The 22,546-nt window shown below is 47.2% G+C and overlaps 1 protein-coding gene across 2 annotated transcripts in view; it reads left to right on the top strand.

The window, feature by feature from the left end:
* Positions 1–22,546, top strand: part of ACTL6B (actin like 6B) — a 41,951-nt gene that overhangs the window by 14,510 nt on the left and 4,895 nt on the right. For both annotated transcript variants that reach the window (XM_088465224.1, XM_088465225.1), the window contains exons 2-10: positions 5,024–5,100; positions 8,619–8,781; positions 11,645–11,745; positions 12,096–12,193; positions 13,360–13,454; positions 13,533–13,639; positions 14,048–14,137; positions 17,401–17,462; positions 21,590–21,704. In XM_088465224.1, the coding sequence (XP_088321350.1) occupies positions 5,024–5,100; positions 8,619–8,781; positions 11,645–11,745; positions 12,096–12,193; positions 13,360–13,454; positions 13,533–13,639; positions 14,048–14,137; positions 17,401–17,462; positions 21,590–21,704 (908 nt within the window). The remainder of the gene's footprint in view (positions 1–5,023; positions 5,101–8,618; positions 8,782–11,644; positions 11,746–12,095; positions 12,194–13,359; positions 13,455–13,532; positions 13,640–14,047; positions 14,138–17,400; positions 17,463–21,589; positions 21,705–22,546) is intronic.

Raw genomic sequence — 22,546 nt, forward strand, 5'->3', positions numbered from 1 at the left:
CTCGGAAACCGTCTTCCGCGAGGATATACCATCGCGTGTGGCATACGTTCTTCCAGTGGTGTCGACCGAGAGGTTATGCACCGCGGGAGTTTCGTCTGTCTCGGATTCTCGCCTTCCTGCAAGCGGGACTAGATCATGGGCTTCGCCTTGCTTCTTTGAAGGTACAGGTTTCGGCCCTATCTGTCTGGTTTCACCGTAGGATTGCTACAATCCCGGATGTGCGCACCTTTATGCAGGGTGTTCTCCGCATTCAGCCGCCCTTTGTTCCACCTGTGGCGCCTTGGGATTTGGCTGTGGTCCTGAGGGCTCTCCAAGGACCGCCGTTTGAACCACTGGGCTCAGTGGATCTTAAATGGCTAACAGCTAAGACTGTTTTCCTTCTGGCCATTGCTTCGGCCAGACGTGTTTCTGAGTTAGGGGCTCTTTCTTGTAGACCCCCTTTCTTGGTTTTTTATGGGAACAGGGCAGTGCTCCGCACTCGGCCCGAGTTTCTTCCCAAAGTTGTTTCCCAGTTTCATATTAACGAGGAAATAGTTGTTCCGGCCTTTAACTCACCGGGTCTTTCCGTGGGTGAGGCCTCTTTGGATGTTGTGCGGGCCTTAAGGACTTATGTTGACCGCACTTCTTCGTTTAGGAAGTCGGACGCTTTGTTTGTCCTCTTTGGCTTCCGTAAAAAGGGTTGGCCTGCTTCAAAGCAAACTTTGGCAGCCTGGATCCGTATGGCTATTTCTGAAGCTTATCTTCATGAAGGCCTACCGGTCCCTCCTTCTCTGAAGGCTCATTCCACTAGGTCTGTGGGTCCTTCGTGGGCAGCTCGACGTGGTGCCTCGGCAGTTCAGATCTGCAAGGCTGCTACGTGGTCTTCTGTCCATACCTTCGTGAGGTATTACAGGTTTGACACCTTCGCCTCTCAGGATGCTTCCTTCGGGCGGCGGATTCTCCTTTCTGCACAGGAGCGTCCCCACCCTTAAAGGATACTGCTTTGGGACATCCCCAAGGTATCCTGTGGATACCCTATGGACCCTGAAGTAGAAAATATGAGATATGGTAAGAACTTACCCTTGTTATCTCTATTTCTACGAAGTCCATAGGGTTCCACAGGACTCCCGCCCTGTCGCACCTGTGCTGCAGATGGGCTTTGCTCTGGTCACCGGTTTTCCGTCTCCCTCTGGTGAGAATGTGATTCTTGTATGTGTCCAGATCTTTGTTCTCTCTCTTCCTTCTCCTCCTCCGGCCTATGGCTTGGTAACTAACTGAGGTGCCTTGGCCCGGGGGCGGGGTATAGGAGGGGGACCTAGTGCATCCTGGGAGGCTGAAAGCTTAACTCTTTGGTGCCCTGCGACTGACGTCACACCTATACCCCAAGGTATCCTGTGGAACCCTATGGACTTCGTAGAAATAGAGATAACAAGGGTAAGTTCTTACCATATCTCATATTATCTCCCCAGTACTCATTATTACACCTGTCCCCACTACACCTGATCCTTCTCCTCCTACTCGCTATTACACCTGTCCCCACTATACCTCATCCGTCTCCTCCTACTCACTATTACACCTGTCCCCACTACACCTCATCCATCTACCCATACTCACTATTACACCTGTACCCACTACACCTCATCCATCGCTCCCTAATAACTTACACCTGTCCTCACTACACCTCATTCATCTCCTCCTAATCACTATTACATCTGTCCCCACTACATCTCATGCATCTCCCCCTAATCACTATTACAGCTGTCCCCACTACATCTCATCCATCTCCTCCTACTCACTATTACATCTGTCCCCACTACATCTCATCCATCTCCCCCTAATCACTATTACAGCTGTCCCCACTACACGTCATCCATCTCCCCCTAATCACTGTTACAGCTGTTCCCCACTACACCTTATCCATCTTCCTCCTACTCATTATTAAAACTGTCCTCACTACACCTTATCCATCTCCTCCTACTCACTATTACACCTGTCCACACTACACGAGATCCATCTGTTTCTACTCACTATTACACCTGTCCCCACTACACCTCATCCATCTCCCCCTACTCACTATTATACCTGTCCCCACTACATCTCATCCATCTCCTCCTACTCACTATTACACCTGTCCCCACTACACCTGATCCATCTCCTCCTTCTCACTATTACACCTGTCCCCACTACACCTCATCCATCTCCCCCTACTAACTATTACCTGTCCCCACTACACCTCATCCATCTCCCCCTACTCACTTTTACACCTGCCCCCACTACATCTCATCCATCTCCCCTTACTCACTATTACACCTGTCCCCAGTACACCTCATCCATCTCTCCCTAATCACTATTACACCTGTCCCCACTACACCTCATCCATCTCCTCCTACTCACTTACACCTGTCCTCACTAGACCTCATCCATCTCCGCATCACTATTCTACCTGTCCCCACTACACCTGAAGTATCTCCCCAGTACTCATTATTACACCTGTCCCCACTACACCTGATCCTTCTCCTCCTACTCGCTATTACACCTGTCCCCACTATACCTCATCCGTCTCCTCCTACTCACTATTACACCTGTCCCCACTACACCTCATCCATCTACCCATACTCACTATTACACCTGTACCCACTACACCTCATCCATCGCTCCCTAATAACTTACACCTGTCCTCACTACACCTCATTCATCTCCTCCTAATCACTATTACATCTGTCCCCACTACATCTCATGCATCTCCCCCTAATCACTATTACAGCTGTCCCCACTACATCTCATCCATCTCCTCCTACTCACTATTACATCTGTCCCCACTACATCTCATCCATCTCCCCCTAATCACTATTACAGCTGTCCCCACTACACCTCATCCATCTCCCCCTAATCACTGTTACAGCTGTTCCCCACTACACCTTATCCATCTTCCTCCTACTCATTATTAAAACTGTCCTCACTACACCTTATCCATCTCCTCCTACTCACTATTACACCTGTCCACACTACACGAGATCCATCTCCTCCTACTCACTATTACACCTGTCCCCAGTACACCTCTTCCATCTCCCCCTACTCACTATTGCAACTGTTCCCACTACACCTCATCCATCTCTTTGTAATCACTATTACACCTGTCCCCACTACACCTCATCCATCTCTCTGTAATCACTATTACACCTGTCCCCACTACACCTCATCCATCTCTACCTAATCACTATTACACCTGTCCCCACTACACCTCATCCATCTCTCTGTAATCACTATTACACCTGTCCCCACTACACCTCATCCATCTCCCCCTACTCACTATTACCTGTCCCCACTACACCTCATCCATCCCTCCCTAATCACTATTACACCTCATCCATCTCCCCCTACTCACTATTACACCTGTCCCCACTACATCTCATCCACCTCCCCCTACTCACTCTTACACCTGTCCCCAGTACACCTCATCCATCTCTCCCTAATCACTATTACACCTGTCCCCACTACACCTCATCCATCTCCTCCTACTCACTTACACCTGTGCTCACTAGACCTCATCCATCTCCGCATCACTATTCTACCTGTCCCCACTAAACCAGAACTATCTCCCCAGTACTCATTATTACACCTGTCCCCACTACACCTGATCCTTCTCCTCCTACTCGCTATTACACCTGTCCCCACTATACCTCATCCGTCTCCTCCTACTCACTATTACACCTGTCCCCATTACACCTCATCCATCTACCCATACTCACTATTACACCTGTACCCACTACACCTCATCCATCGCTCCCTAATAACTTACACCTGTCCTCACTACACCTCATTCATCTCCTCCTCACTATTACATCTGTTCCCACTACATCTCATCCATCTCCTCCTACTCACTATTACACCTGTCCTCACTACACCTCATTCATCTCCTCCTACTCACTATTACATCTGTCCCCACTACATCTCATCCATCTCCCCTAATCACTATTACATCTGTCCCCACTACATCTCATCCATCTCCCCCTAATCACTGTTACATCTGTCCCCACTATATTTCATCCATCTCCCCCTAATCACTATTACACCTGTCCCCACTACACCTCATCCATCTCCCCCTAATCACTGTTACAGCTGTTCCCCACTACACCTCATCCATCTCCTCCTTCTCACTATTACACCTGTCCACACTACACCTGATCCATCTGTTTCTACTCACTATTACACCTGTCCCCACTACACCTCATCCATCTCCCCCTACTCACTATTATACCTGTCCCCACTACATCTCATCCATCTCCTCCTACTCACTATTACACCTGTCCCCACTACACCTGATCCATCTCCTCCTTCTCACTATTACACCTGTCCCCACTATACCTCATCCATCTCCCCCTACTAACTATTACCTGTCCCCACTACACCTCATCCATCTCCCCCTACTCATTATTACACTTGTCCCCATTACACCTTATCCATCTCTCCCTACTCACTATTACACCTGTCCCCATTACACCTTATCCATCTCCTCCTACTCACTATTACACCTGTCCCCACTACACCTCATCCATCTCCCCCTACTCACTATTACACCTGTCCCCATTACACCTTATCCATCTCCTCCTACTCACTATTCCACCTGTCCCCACTACACCTCATCCATCTCTCCCTAATCACTATTACACCTGTTCCCACTACACCTCATCCATCTCTCCCTACTTACTATTACACCTGTCCTCACTACACCTCATTCATCTCCCCCTACTCACTATTACACCTGTCCTCACTACACCTCATCCATCTCCTCCTCACTATTCTACCTGTCCCCAGTACACCTCATCCATCTCCTCCTCACTGTTCTACCTGTCCCCACTACACCTGAACTATCTCCCCAGTACTCACTGTTATTCCTGTCCCCACTACAACTCATCCATCTCCTCCTCACTATTATACCTGTCCCCACTACACCTCCTCTATCTCCCCAGTACTCACTGTTATTCCTGTCTCACTATGTCTCCTACATTATCCCATGTAACCTGTCTCTCTGTCTTTCTCCTAGATGAGGTTGGGGCTCTTGTCTTTGATATTGGATCATATTCAGTCCGTGCTGGTTATGCTGGTGAAGATTGTCCCAAGGTACTTTCTGCTCTGATTCATGTCTGTCCTCCATAGTGTAACCTCCTGGTACATGTGTGCACCCAAGATGGCTGCCTACTTTATAGCCTTGTTTCTGTGCTGCAAGTGTGAGGGTTTTGAGCACTTTTAGAGAAAAGCACCATATCAATAAACCTTATTATTAATATAAATTAATTAATAGTTTACATCATCTTCTACCTCTGCTCCACCATGTATGCATCCATCATCTTCTGCATGTGATCCATAAGGTATACATCCATCATCTTCTGCATGTGATCCATAAGGTATGCTTCCATCATCTTCTACCTCTGCTCCACCATGTATGCTTCCATCATCTTCTACCTCTGCTCCACCATGTATGCATCCATCATCTTTTACCTCTGCTCCATCATGTATGCATCCATCATCTTCTACCTCTGCTCCATCATGTATGCGTCCATCATCTTGTACATGTGATCTATCTTGTATGCGTCCATTATTTTCTACCTCTGCTCCAACATGTGTGTTTCCATCATCTTCTACATGTGCTCCATCATGTATGTGTCTATCATCTTCTTCCTCTACTGCATCATGTATGTGTCCATCATCTCTACCTCTGCTCCTTCATGTATGTGTCCATCATCTTCTGCCTCTGCTCCTTCATGTATGTGTCCATCATCTTCTGCCTCTGCTCCTTCATGTATGTGTCCATCATCTCTACCTCTGCTCCTTCATGTATGTGTCCATCATCTTCTGCCTCTGCTCCTTCATGTATGTGTCCATCATCTTCTGCCTCTGCTCCTTCATGTATGTGTCCATCATCTTCTGCCTCTGCTCCTTCATGTATGTGTCCATCATCTTCTGCCTCGGCTCCTTCATGTATGCGTCCATCATCTTCTGCCTCGGCTGCATCATGTATGCGTCCATCATCTTCTGCCTCGGCTGCATCATGTATGCGTCCATCATCTTCTGCCTCGGCTGTATCATGTATGCGTCCATCATCTTCTGCCTTGGCTGCATCATGTATGCGTCCATCATCTTCTGCCTCGGCTGCATCATGTATGCGTCCATCATCTTCTGCCTCGGCTGCATCATGTATGCGTCCATCATCTTCTGCCTCGGCTGCATCATGTATGCGTCCATCATCTTCTAAATCTGCTGCCTTATGTATGGTCCATAATATTCTTCCTCTTCTCCATTCAGTATGTGTCCATAATCTTCCACCTTTGCTCCATCATTTTTTACCCACGCTCCATCATGTGTGTCCATCATCCTCTACATGTGCTGTACAATATATGATTCATCATCTTCTACTTATGTTCCATCATGTATGTGTTCGTCAGCTACTATCTTGCGATCCATCATGTATGTGCCCATTATCTCCTACATGTGCTCTATAAAATACGTATTCCATCATCTTGAGCATGTGCTCCATCATGTACATGTTTCTCCTCTTCCTCCTGTGCTCCCTCATTTACCTGTGCTTCATTATGTATAAGCCCATGTATGTGCTAATTCTATAGGCATTACATCTTCTTTTACCAGAGTTCCTTTAGGTAAATGTCCATCATATTGTACATGTGCTTCCTCATATGCATGCCTATGCTATTTTTTTCCCTCTGCTCTATCATGTATGGGTTATCATCATCTACATGTGCTCCATCATCTTCTTGCTGTGCACTATCGTGCATGTATCCGTAATTTTCTACCTTTGCTGAATCATGTATCCATTCATCATCATCGTCCTGTCGTCCATCATGAATGTGTCCAACATCAACCTGTAAGCCATCATGTATGTGTCCATCATCTTCTACCTCTGCTCTATCATGTATGTGTCCGTCATATTATACGTTATAATTTCCACTTCATCTTCTACATGTAAGCCATCAAGTGTCCTTCCATCATCTTCTACCTGTAAGCCATCCTATATCCATCCATCTTCTACCGGTAAGTGATCACGTATCCATCCATCCATCATTTTCTGCCTGTAAGCCATCCTATTTCCATCCATCTACCGGTAAGTGATCACGTATGTATCATCTTCTGCCTGTAAGCCATCCTGTATCCATCCATCTTCTACCGGTAAGTGATCACATATCCATCCATCTTTTACCGGTAAGTGATCACATATCCATCCATCCATCCATCTTCTACTGGTATACAATCACTTCTCTGTCCATCTTCTACCTGTAATTCATCACATATCCGACCATCTTCTACCTGTAAGCCATCACGTATCCCTCCATCATTTTCTGTCTGTAAGCCATCACAAATCCGTCCATCATCTTATATCTGTTAGCCATCCATCTTCTATGTGTAAGGCATCACCTGTATTTGCCGATCTTCTACCTGTAAGCAATCACATAACCATCCATCTTCTGCCTGTAAGCCATCACGTTTCTGTTCATCTTCTGCCTGTAAGCCATCACGTATCCGTCCATCTTCTGCCTGTAAGCCATCCCGTATCTGTCCATCTTCTGCCTGTAAGCCATCACGTATCCATCCATCATCTTCTGCCTGTAAGCCATCAGGTATCCATCCATCATCTTCTACCTATAAGCCATCACGTATTTATTCATCATCTTTTGCATGTAAGCCATCACTTATCCATCCATCATCTTCTACCTATAAGCCATCACGTATTTATTCATCATCTTCTGCCTGTAAGCCATCCCGTATCCGTCCATCTTCTGCCTGTAAGCCATCACGTACCCATCCATCTTCTGCCTGTAAGCCATCACGTATCCATCCATCATCTTCTGCCTGTAAGCCATCACTTATCCATCCATCATCTTCTACCTATAAGCCATCACGTATTTATTCATCATCTTCTGCCTGTAAGCCATCACGTATCCGTCCATCTTCTGCCTGTAAGCCATCACGTATTTATTCATCATCTTCTGCCTGTAAGCCATCACATATCCGTCCATCTTCTGCTTGTAAGCCATCACGTATCCGTTCATCTTCTGCCTGTAAGCCATCACGTACCCATCCATCTTCTGCCTGTAAGCCATCACGTGTCCATCCATCATCTTCTGCCTGTAAGCCATCACTTATCCATCCATCATCTTCTACCTATAAGCCATCACATATCCATCCATCTTCTACCTGTAGGCCATGACATATCCATCCATCTGCTGCCTGTAAGCCATCACGTACTCATCCATCTTCAATCTGTAATCCATCAAGTATCCATGCATCACCTTCTATGTGTAAGCCATCACGTATCCATCCATCTTCTATCTGTAAGCCATCACGTATCCATCCATCTTCTATCTGTAAGCCATCACGTATCCATCCATCTTCTATCTGTAAGCCTTCACGTATCCGTCCATCTGCTGCCTGTAAGCCATCAAACATCCATCCATCTTCTATGTGTAAGCCATCATCTATTCATCCATCTTCTGCCTGTAAATCATCACGTATGCGCCCATCATCTTCTGTCTGTAAGCCATCACGTATCTGACTATCGTCCTCCATGATTATGTGTCTCTTCATTCTTTCCTTTTCTCATATGATGGTTTTTTTCCCCCCATCAGGCTGACTTCCCAACCACCCTCAGCGTATTTTCTCCTGATGATTCTCTGTCCTCCGATCTGGAAAAAGACCGCAAGCTGAGTCGGGTGTATTATATAGACACAACCTGCCTACATGTCCCGCGACCACTTACTGAGGTCACCTCTCCTCTGAAGAATGGCATGAGTGAGACTGATGTGCCGACTCTCAGCCAAGCTGTGTCTGTAGTGTGCCAGCTATCTGCCCACCTTATGCCATCCTGTGCTTTACAGCTACGCTGCAATCATTACCCATAATCCTCCATTGTCATGGGTGAGAGCATCTGCCGAGTGTAGTGTGTGAGACCTCTGTTCATTTCATATTGGCCCAGAGAATGGGACCTCTTCAAAATATACAATAGGAGATATGGAAGACCTTTCTTGCTTCACCCGTCCCGTCACATGCCACACACTGCTCGACCAGACTGCATTACCAGCTGATCGAATGGTACGAGGGCACTACCTGAGGTGATGAGTGAGGGCGCAAATTCCAACACTGATCGAACCACGTCCCCGCCCTTGACTGGTGTATTCCATACCTCAAATGCCCACTTTCTGACCAGCCACGCCCACTGTCTGGCAAAACCTCACCCACTTTCCCGTAAACCTCTTCCCCCTAGAAAATCTTGGACTTGCCTGATAAAATCATTATAGCTGGGAGGTATGGTGACAGATACCCCCTCCTCCCGTGGGTCCTCTCTCCAGTGACAGAGACCATCATCTCGGCAAGTGGAAATACAGTATATAGGGTGCAACAGTAGGTTTATTTCAGTGATTTCTCTAAAGCGATCTCCTAGGTGTAAATACACTACTATTCATTTACAGTAGGTTGAGATGAACGTCCTCGGACATGGCCTGTTGTTTATACTTTTCCTTCTGTTCCTTCAATCTCAGTCCCAGGGCAGACCAATCAGAACCTGAGCCAATGTAAGTTTGGGGGTTTTTCCTTTAACGGGGCACTCCTACTGTGACCAATAGTCCTTAGATGCAAAGAGCCATCTTAGAGAAGACAGACTGAGCATGCAAAATAAATGTACCAACAATATAAAATCTTCATTCAGTATTAAAGTATTTAATGCCTACATCAACCCTAGCATTATTATAATATGATGTCCTCCTTGCTCTGTAGCAATATCAGATATCGTCTGGGTTATATAAGTCATTAATTTTCATATAGGCCATTTATAACTGATGTTTTCATTTATAGCCTGGAATGGGAAGTGTTGCAATCTAAGGCAGTATTCATCCCTCCTTCTAACTGCAAATGATACTCTGGTTCTACACAATTAGCTGTACCGCTATCATAGTCCCGCCTGCAAAGGGTTCAGTCCCCGAATCCCCTCATGTATCCTAGTTGCAGCTCTGAGGGATTATAATTATCATTCCTAGTCCTAGCTGCTCACAGCACTAACTATCCTGAATCCGAATTTGAGACGATGCAGGTTTGAGAGTTTAAGAAGGCCACAGTCAGCCCGAGAAAGGGTCCACAGATGATAATAGAAACTTTGACTATATTGCATCTGCCAGACAAACTAGACTCTCTGCAGCCACCAAACTTTTGGGCCATGGTGCCGTACTATGAGAGTGGTTGGGCCTTCCAATCTCTTCCACCCTTTGGATAATTTATGTAACTTCTCTCACCCTGAAGGAGGGTTTGTTTAATGACATAGAACACTTAGTGAGTCAAAGATCAAAGTTATTGCACTAGAGATGATCAAAATCCACTATTGCCTCTTGGCGTGTGTCTATGGAGACCTTACATCTACGCTTGGAATCTACCACAGGATATCGAGAGCTGCTGAGTCTAGATGTGGTTCAATCTCTGACTGCTGTTTGGGAGATGACTTGACCGGACGGACGATTGTTTTAAGGAAATATCCATTGTCTCCAACGATGTCTATCTCCTCATAGCAAAGGAGGTTTTGTGGGTCCATTTCCCCAACAGTGCCCCAACACCCAGAGAGTGATAAATAAGACCAAGATGTTTTCAGTAAGAAACAAGCCAATATGTTGCCTCCTCATGGTCCCTATGACTGCCCAATTGTTTTAGATGGGTTTAGAATAAAGAAAGACCCTGCCAAGTCCAGGGCTTTGGTAGACTGGGCAGGCCTCAATAATGTAAAGACAGTGCAACCATTCACAGGATTTGTCAGCAGTTACTGGGGCAGCTATTACGGCACTAACCCATAATATTATATGATTCTGTGGACCTTTCTTGTCCAACAGAAATAGACGAATATAAACACCCGATTGCACTGGAGCAACTGGCTTTTTAATAAACTAAAGAAGGTCTTTTAAACCACTGGACTAAACCATTTCCCATGGAAAGACCCTTGGAGATCGCAGTTGGGGGGCCTTACTCTCTGAACAGCAGGGAGAGAAGATATATTGTCCATGTCTCTTCTTCTCCGAGAAGTTTTTACCTGGAGATATCTTCTCAAAGGGGCCCAGACGCCCTGTATAGATATATACAGAGCACAAGATGAATTCCAGTAGAGCCAGCTTTGTGACCTCCTGACTTGTCTCGTGTAACACTAAAGTGAGTGCCTGACCTTGTCAACTCTGTAACTTTCCAGGACCTTAAAATCTGAGAAGAATTCATCTATCCCAAGAAAATGTTTTGGCAGCTCTCATACCTCAAAATTCCCCAAGCAAGATGGCTTAACAACCGAATTAGCTCAATTTGTTCATAAGATCCACCACACCATGAGTTTTGACTAAAGCCAGGTACCACCATCACTGACTATGGGGAATTAATTTATCCCACCACCATGAGGCAGTTCTGAGGGTGGCACTGATAGTTTGTATTCCCGGATACCACCACTGCTGACCATTGTCTCTACTACAGAAGTGTCAGGACCTCTCATACTCCATGTCTGGTCTGTTATACCAAGGGATGGCTAGTTCTGTGCATCTCTCTGTGACCCATTTCCATGTACCCCCATTTTTTCTCCCTCCACGGTGACCCCAGCTCTTCTCACCTGTGTTTCTCCATATTTGTGAATCAACAGTTGAAGATTGGGATTCCTTTCAAGCAATACTTGACCACACGTTCAACAAGCACCTGAAGTCAGACCCAGCCTTACACCCTGTCCTCATGTCAGAGGCACCCGTGAGTTATAACTACTTTGTACCTATGTAACCATGCAGCAGGTGAGACTTACTTATAGCTCCCTACTGTCTGTGTCACCCTGCAGGGGGAGGGAGAGGCTCATAGCTCCCTTCTGTCTGTGTCACCCTGCAGGGGGAGGGACAGGTTCATAGCTCCCTTCTGTCTGTGTCACCCTGCAGGGGGAGGGACAGGTTCATAGCTCCCTTCTGTCTGTGTCACCCTGCAGGGGAAGGGACAGGCTCATAGCTCCCTTCTGTCTGTGTCACCCTGCAGGGGGAGGGACAGGCTCATAGCTCCCTTCTGTCTGTGTTACCTTGCAGGGTGAGTCTTTTTTCCCTTTTGTCTTTCAGTGGAACGCTAGAGCAAAGCGGGAGAAGTTAACAGAATTGATGTTTGAACATTACAATATCCCTGCGTTCTTCCTATGTAAGACAGCCGTACTCACTGCGTATCTTTCCGGATTGTGATGGGGTATATGGGGTGATAGTGTACTGGGATTTATGGGTGATGGTGTACTGGGGTTTAAGGCTTGATGGTGTACTGGAGTTTATGGGGCGATGGTGTACTGGGGTTTATGTTGTGATGGTGTACTGGGGTTTATGTTGTGATGGTGTACTGGGGTTATGTTGTGATGGTGTACTGGGGTTTATGTGGTGATGGTGTACTGGGGTTTATGTGGTGATGGTGTACTGGGGTTTATGTGGTGATGGTGTACTGGGGTTTATGTGGTGATGGTGTACTGGGGTTGATGGGGCGATGGCATACTGGGGTTGATGGGGCGATGGCATACTGGGGTTGATAGGGCGATGGTGTACTGGGGTTTGTGGGGTGATGGGGTACTGGTTTTTATGGGGTGATGGTGTACTGCGGGTTATGGGGCGATGGTGTACTGGGGTTTATGGCTTGATGGTATACTGGGGTTTATGGGGCGATGGTGTACTGGGGTTTATGTTGTGATGGTGTACTGGGGTTTATGTTGTGATGGTGTACTGGGGTTTATGTGGTGATGGTGTACTGGGGTTTATGTGGTGATGGTGTACTGGGGTTGATAGGGCGATGGTGTACTGGGGTTTGTGGGGTGATGGCGTATTGGTTTTTATGTGGTGATGGTGTACTGGGGTTTATGTGGTGATGGTGTACTGGGGTTGATGGGGCGATGGCATACTGGGGTTGATGGGGCGATGGCATACTGGGGTTGATAGGGCGATGGCGTACTGGGGTTTGTGGGGTGATGGGGTACTGGTTTTTATGGGGTGATGGTGTACTGCGGGTTATGGGGCGATGGTGTACTGGGGTTTATGGCTTGATGGTATACTGGGGTTTATGGGGCGATGGTGTACTGGGGTTTATGTTGTGATGGTGTACTGGGGTTTATGTTGTGATGGTGTACTGGGGTTTATGTGGTGATGGTGTACTGGGGTTGATAGGGCGATGGTGTACTGGGGTTTGTGGGGTGATGGCGTACTGGTTTTTATGGGGTGATGGTGTACTGCTGGTTATGGGGCAATGGTGTACTGGGGTTTATGGGTACTGGGATGGGCAGTGCAATGCTCTGCAGAGTTTGCTCAGTATATACAGTTACAATGAGTTTCCTTAACCACTTGTTCTCTGTAGCTTTGCTAATGGACGATCTACAGGTTTAGTATTAGACAGCGGAGCCACGCACACAACTGCTCTCCCAGTGCATGATGGGTACGTGCTGCAGCAAGGTAAGTCACCTCACAGCCATACCATAGGACATCGACCTCTCACCTACCTCTCATGTATATCCTGTCTCTGTGTTACAGGTATTGTGAAGTCCCCCCTGGCTGGAGATTTCATCACTATGCAGTGCAGGGAGTTATTCCAAGAGATGGGGGTGGAAATTGTTCCCCCTTATATGATTGCATCAAAGGTAATCGGCAAGAGCCAGGAGCAGTGACAGCATCTGGCCACTAGGGGCTCACTGCCGCTGGGGAGTTTGGGTGACAGCGACATGTTGTATGGCAGCTCCCAATCTTCATGTCAGTGTTTTACTGTATATAGAGAGTACATAGTGTGTTATAGTTACAGCCACTGCCAGTGTGATGTGTCTGATAACAATGGTCTATTGGCCTCATCCGAGAGCCTCTGATTACAGTAATCTCCTCCCTTCCCCTGCAGCCGGGACAGGCTGGGGGGAAGGAGCTGGATGGGGACAGTGCAGAATAGATAGTTACATGGATGATATAATGGCTAGCTAATATACAATTGCCTGGGGAACGGGCGTATAACCAACCATAAACTGCGCACTTACAGCTTCTCTCTGTTCCCTTATCCCTAGGAGCCTGTGCGGGAGGGGTCGCCCCCAAACTGGAGGAGGAAAGATAAGCTGCCAGCGGTCACCAAGTCCTGGCAGAATTACATGAGTAATGTGAGCCTGTGTATGGGAGCTGGGTGGCTTTATGTACTGTATACGTGGTGCCTTGACTTGTGTATAATAGTCCTGGCAGAATTACATGAGTAATGTGAGCCTGTGTATGGGAGCTGGGCGGCTTTATGTACTGTATACGTGGTGCCTTGGCTTGTGTATAATAGTCCTGGCAGAACTACATGAGTAATGTGAGCCTGTGTATGGGAGCTGGGTGGCTTTATGTACTGTATACGTGGTGCCTTGCCTTGTGTATAATAGTCCTGGCAGAACTACATGAGTAATGTGAGCCTGTGTATGGGAGCTGGGCGGCTTTATGTACTGTATACGTGGTGCCTTGGCTTGTGTACAATAGTCCTGGCAGAATTACATGAGTAATGTGAGCCTGTGTATGGAGCTGGGAGGCTCTATGTACTGTATACGTGGTGCCTTGGCTTGTGTATAATAGTCCTGGCAGAACTACATGAGTAATGTGAGCCTGTGTATGGGAGCTGGGTGGCTTTATGTACTGTATACGTGGTGCCTTGGCTTGTGTATAATAGTCCTGGCAGAACTACATGAGTAATGTGAGCCTGTGTATGGGAGCTGGGAGGCTTTATGTACTGTATACGTGGTGCCTTGGCTTGTGTACAATAGTCCTGGCAGAATTACATGAGTAATGTGAGCCTGTGTATGGAGCTGGGAGGCTCTATGTACTGTATACGTGGTGCCTTGACTTGTGTATAATAGCCCTGGCAGAATTACATGAGTAATGTGAGCCTGTGTATGGGAGCTGGGAGGCTTTATGTACTGTATACGTGGTGCCTTGGCTTGTGTATAATAGTCCTGGCAGAATTACATGAGTAATGTGAGCCTGTGTATGGGAGCTGGGAGGCTTTATGTACTGTATACGTGGTGCCTTGGCTTGTGTACAATAGTCCTGGCAGAATTACATGAGTAATGTGAGCCTGTGTATGGAGCTGGGAGGCTCTATGTACTGTATACGTGGTGCCTTGGCTTGTGTATAATAGCCCTGGCAGAATTACATGAGTAATGTGAGCCTGTGTATGGGAGCTGGGAGGCTTTATGTACTGTATACGTGGTGCCTTGGCTTGTGTATAATAGTCCTGGCAGAATTACATGAGTAATGTGAGCCTGTGTATGGGAGCTGGGAGGCTTTATGTACTGTATACGTGGTGCCTTGGCTTGTGTACAATAGTCCTGGCAGAATTACATGAGTAATGTGAGCCTGTGTATGGGAGCTGGGAGGCTTTATGTACTGTATACGTGGTGCCTTGGCTTGTGTACAATAGTCCTGGCAGAACTACATGAGTAATGTGAGCCTGTGTATGGGAGCTGGGAGGCTCTATGTACTGTATACGTGGTGCCTTGGCTTGTGTACAATAGTCCTGGCAGAACTACATGAGTAATGTGAGCCTGTGTATGGGAGCTGGGTGGCTTTATGTACTGTATACGTGGTGCCTAGGCTTGTGTACAATAGTCCTGGCAGAACTACATGAGTAATGTGAGCCTGTGTATGGGAGCTGGGAGGCTTTATGTACTGTATACGTGGTGCCTTGGCTTGTGTACAATAGTCCTGGCAGAACTACATGAGTAATGTGAGCCTGTGTATGGGAGCTGGGAGGCTTTATGTACTGTATACGTGGTGCCTTGGCTTGTGTACAATAGTCCTGGCAGAATTACATGAGTAATGTGAGCCTGTGTATGGGAGCTGGGCGGCTGTATGTACTGTATACGTGGTGCCTTGGCTTGTGTACAATAGTCCTGGCAGAACTACATGAGTAATGTGAGCCTGTGTATGGGAGCTGGGTGGCTTTATGTACTGTATACGTGGTGCCTAGGCTTGTGTACAATAGTCCTGGCAGAACTACATGAGTAATGTGAGCCTGTGTATGGGAGCTGGGAGGCTTTATGTACTGTATACGTGGTGCCTTGGCTTGTGTACAATAGTCCTGGCAGAACTACATGAGTAATGTGAGCCTGTGTATGGGAGCTGGGTGGCTTTATGTACTGTATACGTGGTGCCTTGGCTTGTGTACAATAGTCCTGGTTGGTGTGTACGAGTTGTGGTATTTGGTGTGTAATACAGTAGATGGGCAAATAGCACAAACAGTATTATTATTATTATCCTTTATTTATATGGTGCCACAAAGGTTCAGCAGCGCCTTACATAGTACATAAATGAGCACACAAGAAAGACAGTTAATAGTAATACAAAACAATGCAGGACAAGGACATGGTTTATACACATTGCTGCATAACACGAGCAGCCGGGCGTCAGCAACCAGGTGTTAGGTGCCAATTGGGGAGCTAGGAGTAAGTGATACTATAAGTAGGGGAAGGAGAAGCACGTGAGGAACGAGGGCCCTGCTCGTGAGAGCTTACATTCTAAAAGGGGGGCGCAGACAGACAGGGGTTAAACAAATGGGGCAGATAGTGAGGAAGGTGCATGGAGCAGGGGGTTAGGATATGTGCTGCGGAATGTGTGTGTATAAGATGACCTGATGTTATGTCAAGCTTAAGGTACCCAGATGGCAGCGTGACATTATCAGGGCGGTCATTGACTGGGGTACAGTACTTACATTCATCTGAATGACCCATGAACCATTGCACGGGACACTTCTAGCACCCCAATGCCATTGTATTGGCTGTATGTTACAGGGGCACCCAGCAGAATGGGGTCTGTAGGAGGCTGTTTCATCTGTTGGCCTGACTGAGCCTCCCTGGACTCATCTAGGTCCTGTCGTCTCCCAGCTCCGTAGGACAGTGACCTCTGGCTCCCCATAGTTCCAAGTCTGATGCCTCCGTTTTCCTATAAAGACAACCTAGATGCCACAGGGGTGAAACTGCCTCTCCGATGAGAGAGATTTACATAAGACCTTCCGGTGAAGCTGGATTGTTAAATCCAGACGTCCTGGCGAGAGAACATTGGTGAAAAGGCCGTTAGGCCCATCATCCATCAGCGGTGTCACTGTAACGTAGCGTTTCGCATTCAGATACAGCCGCAGACGCACACAGAATATAGATATGCCGCTTATCGTTTTAATCCGATACTGCTTGTGCGTCCTAATTAGATTGTTGTGTAAATAAGACGCTTCTGAATGTAAAAAGTGATGCGAAAAGACGCTCGGCGCTACCGAGTCATGCATAGAATGGCTGTTTAATGCGCAAGGAGGCTAGATGTATGAGGACACATCTGTATATAGGTGCTGACCAGTAGGATAACGTCATGTATATGATAACCTATATCTCATGCCTTTTCCCAGGAGGTGATCCAGGATTTCCAGGCCTCCGTCCTGCAAGTGTCCGACTCTCCATATGATGAACAGTAAGGCGATCCCCCGTCCTGTCAGACACACCCCTCAATCCCCCGTCCTGTCAGACACACCCCTCAATCCCCCGTCCTGTCAGACACACCCCTCAATCCCCCGTCCTGTGAGACACACCCCTCAATCCCCCGTCCTGTGAGACACACCCCTCAATCCCCCGTCCTGTGAGACACACCCCTCAATCCCCCGTCCTGTGAGACACACCCCTCAATCCCCCGTCCTGTGAGACACACCCCTCAATCCCCTGTCCTGTGAGGCACACCCCTCAATCACCACCCCTCAGTCCCCCGTCCTGTCAGACGCACCCCTCAGTTCCCCGTCCTGTCAGACACACCCCTCAACCCCCGTCCTGTCAGACACACCCCTCAACCCCCCGTCCTGTCAGACACACCCCTCAACCCCCCGTCCTGTCAGACACACCCCTCAATCCCTCGTCCTGTCAGACACACCCCTCAATCCCCCGTCCTGTCAGACACACCCCTCAATCCCCGTCCTGTCAGACACACCCCTCAATCCCCCGTCCTGTCAGACACACCCCTCAATCCCCCGCCCTGTCAGACACACCCCTCAACGCATATCGGCCATGTTGTATGCACGGAACTAATGGTGGATATTATGACCGTGTGCAGAGTTCTACGAATACAGATCTGCCCAGCTACCTTGTTGTCCATAGCGCAGCGAATCGCGCTATGCGTGGCGTGAGACGGACTCCCGCGATCGGAGACACGCATTCCCGTCTCCATAGGATATAATGGGAGACGGACCCCCGCGATCAGGGAGTCGCCTTCTCGTCTCTATAGGATTGAATGGAGACGCACTCCCGCGGTTGGGGCCGCGCCATAGCGTAGCGCGATTCGCGGGCGCGTTTGTGCCGCGATCTGCCACAATGAACGTGGGCGCATCTGTTTATGTGACCGCACCGACCCAATCCATCCATTTAGCATCATGGCCACCATCTCTATCAGCGTGCGTTTGCAGCACGCAATTCCATTCACTCGCCCTCGCTACACGTAACCTAGCTGCCACGCCCCATTACCACTCCGATTCACTCCGTCCACTGCAAGTGGAGATAATCAGTCCGCAAAAAGGACATGCGTGCTATTCTGTATCTGCCCATATATGTCTAATTACATGTCAGCATTGCATCAATGTGTGTAATACACCATATCTGTCATACCCTAAGTGTATTATATATCCCCCCTGACCTGTAATACACCATATATGTTACACCCCCTGGTTGTGTTATACCCTAAGTGTATTATATATCCCCCCTGACCTGTAATACACCATATATGTTACACCCCCTGGTTGTGTTATACCCTAAAGGGGGGTATCCACTAGACGATAAAGTTGAACGATTGAACGATAATGATAAAATCGTTCGATAATCGTTCGATAATCGTTCAAACATCGTTTGAACATCGTTTGCAAATCGAGCAGTAATTGTTTCTAACGATGTACGATGCGCGCTCCCGCTGGTCGTTTGATCGTCTCCTCCATCGACTGAACATGCAGGTCAATTTCACTTGATTGCTTACAAATCGTTTACACATCGTTTACACATCATTTACACATCGTTCACGCTGAACGATCAAACGATGAACCACTGTCTGCCCACTATAGCTGAAAGCTCTCAATCACAGATTAAAACAACATAGTTTATTGTTAGATCTTTTGCAAATCTTTTGCAAATCTTTTGCAAATTGTTCAGAGTGGAAGATCATATTTCAAGGGAAACTTCAAGGGAAAATCGTTAAGAGGTTGGACAGGGATAAAATCGTCTAGTGGATGCCCCCCATAAGTGTATTATATATCCCCCCTGACCTGTAATACACCATATATGTTACACCCCCTGGTTGTGTTATACCCTAAGTGTATTATATATCCCCCCTGACCTGTAATACACCATATCTGTCATACCCTAAGTGTATTATATATCCCCCCTGACCTGTAATACACCATATATGTTACACCCCCTGGTTGTGTTATACCCTAAGTGTATTATATATCCCCCCTGACCTGTAATACACCATATCTGTCATACCCTAAGTGTATTATATATCCCCCCTGACCTGTAATACACCATATATGTTACACCCCCTGGTTGTGTTATACCCTAAGTGTATTATATATCCCCCCTGACCTGTAATACACCATATATGTTACACCCCCTGGTTGTGTTATACCCTAAGTGCATTATATCCCCCCTGACCTGTAATACACCATATATGTTACACCCCCTGGTTGTGTTATACCCTAAGTGTATTATATATCCCCCCTGACCTGTAATACACCATATATGTTACACCCCCTGGTTGTGTTATACCCTAAGTGCATTATATCCCCCCTGACCTGTAATACACCATATATGTTACACCCCCTGGTTGTGTTATACCCTAAGTGTATTATATATCCCCCCTGTCCTGTAATACACCATATATGTTACACCCCCTGGTTATGTTATACCCTAAGTGTATTATATCCCCCCTGTCCTGTAATACCCCATATGTGTTACACCCCCTGGTTGTGTTATACCCTAAGTGTATTCTATATTCCCCCTGACCTGTAATACACCATATATGTTACACCCCCTGGTTGTGTTATACCCTAAGTGTATTATATCCCCCCTGTCCTGTAATACCCCATATGTGTTACACCCCCTGGTTGTGTTATACCCTAAGTGTATTATATCCCCCCTGTCCTGTAATACCCCATATGTGTTACACCCCCTGGTTGTGTTATACCCTAAGTGCATTATATATCCCCCCTGTCCTGTAATACACCATATATGTTACACCCCCTGGTTGTGTTATACCCTAAGTGTATTATATCCCCCCTGTCCTGTAATACACCATATGTGTTACACCCCCTGGTTGTGTTATACCCTAAGTGCATTATATCCCCCCTGTCCTGTAATACACATATATGTTACACCCCCTGGTTGTGTTATACCCTAAGTGTATTATATCCCCCCTGACCTGTAATACACCATATATGTTACTCCCCCTGGTTGTATTATACCCTAAGTGTATTATATCCCCCCTGTCCTGTAATACCCCATATGTGTTACACCCCCTGGTTGTGTTATACCCTAAGTGTATTATATCCCCCCTGTCCTGTAATACCCCATATGTGTTACACCCCCTGGTTGTATTATACCCTAAGTGTATTATATCCCCCCTGTCCTGTAATACACCATATATGTTACTCCCCCTGGTTGTATTATACCCTAAGTGTATTATATATCCCCCCTGACCTGTAATACACCATATATGTTACACACCCTGGTTGTGTTATACCCTAAGTGTATTATATATCCCCCCTGACCTGTAATACACCATATATGTTACACCCCCTGGTTGTGTTATACCCTAAGTGTATTATATATCCCCCCTGTCCTGTAATACACCATATATGTTACACACCCTGGTTGTGTTATACCCTAAGTGTATTATATATTCCCCCTGACCTGTAATACACCATATATGTTACACCCCCTGGTTGTGTTATACCCTAAGTGTATTATATATCCCCCCTGTCCTGTAATACACCATATATGTTACACCCCCTGGTTATGTTATACCCTAAGTGTATTATATCCCCCCTGTCCTGTAATACCCCATATGTGTTACACCCCCTGGTTGTGTTATACCCTAAGTGTATTCTATATCCCCCCTGTCCTGTAATACCCCATATGTGTTACACCCCCTGGTTGTGTTATACCCTAAGTGTATTATATCCCCCCTGTCCTGTAATACCCCATATGTGTTACACCCCCTGGTTGTATTATACCCTAAGTGTATTATATCCCCCCTGTCCTGTAATACACCATATATGTTACACTCCCTGGACGCGTTATACCCAGGAAAAGTATATGCCCCTGTTACACCAGCCGGACGTATTATACACCAGACCAGTTCTACTCCAGACATTTTATTATCCTCAGAGATGTAATAACCTTTGGACATGCTGTAATCCCTGCAGTCTGGACAATGCATTATCTCGCCCCCCTCGGATATGGCGGATTGGTTACACCCCCCTTTCCCCCCGCACATAGTAGAAACACCCATCCTTCTTATATCCTGTGACGCTTAGGTGTGACATCTTGCGTCTGCTTCCCCTGTAGAGTGGCTGCCCAGATGCCAACGGTCCATTATGAGATGCCCAACGGGTACAACACGGACTACGGTGCGGAGAGACTGCGCATACCAGAGGGACTCTTTGACCCGTCCAATGTAAAGGTGATGCCTGTACCACCCATCTCTGCTATACGAGACCCCATACATAGGGACCTGACGACAAGAGGGACAGATCTATGTAGGGACAGGTCTGGGACTGGCCCTGTAACTGAGGGGTATAAGGATTTATGCCCTTTCCACTTTATTACCCCGAGAGATGGTATAGGCCCAGGCCCGATTTATACTCTATGGCGCACTTTATCTTACATAGTAGCGCATGTAATAGCGTGATAAAATGGAGGTGTCTACAGGCCACCCCCGCAGAACAGCGTGACTTACTGGTGCCCGGAGGTGGCGGAGGCCAGGCCTCGGCCTATAATGTCAGTGGGAGACCTCATGTACTTTCCAGGCGCACTTTATACGGGAAGTACATTGCTAGGTATATATCACCCAGCATAAGAAGTGCATTCAGTGTGGTAGATAAAGATACCATATACCTCCCATTTCCAGCACAGTCCCAATTGATGGGCCTACTGTAACCCCCCACCGCGCGTCCCTCTGTAACCCCCCACCGCGCGTCCCTCTGTAACCCCCCACCGCGCGTCCCTCTGTAACCCCCCACCGCGCGTCCCTCTGTAACCCCCCACCGCGCGTCCCTCTGTAACCCCCCACCGCGCGGCCCTCTGTAAGCCCCACCGTAATATGCAGAATTCCTCTGTGTATTGTGCTGGGTGACACAATTATAATACATTCGCCCATTGCGTTTGCGTGCAGGACTAACAATTTAGTGCACCTTAAATCTTCTGAGAAGAGGAGGCAGCCATTTTGTGGGTGACTTCCAGTGAATGTTTGTATTCTGTCATTCAGTAAACAATATGGCTGCCTCCCCTGCATGTAGGTTACGT

This window comes from Taudactylus pleione, unplaced genomic scaffold, assembly GCF_031769625.1.
Source record: "Taudactylus pleione unplaced genomic scaffold, aTauple2 ptg001917l, whole genome shotgun sequence".
NCBI classification, from domain to species: Eukaryota; Metazoa; Chordata; class Amphibia; order Anura; family Myobatrachidae; genus Taudactylus; species Taudactylus pleione.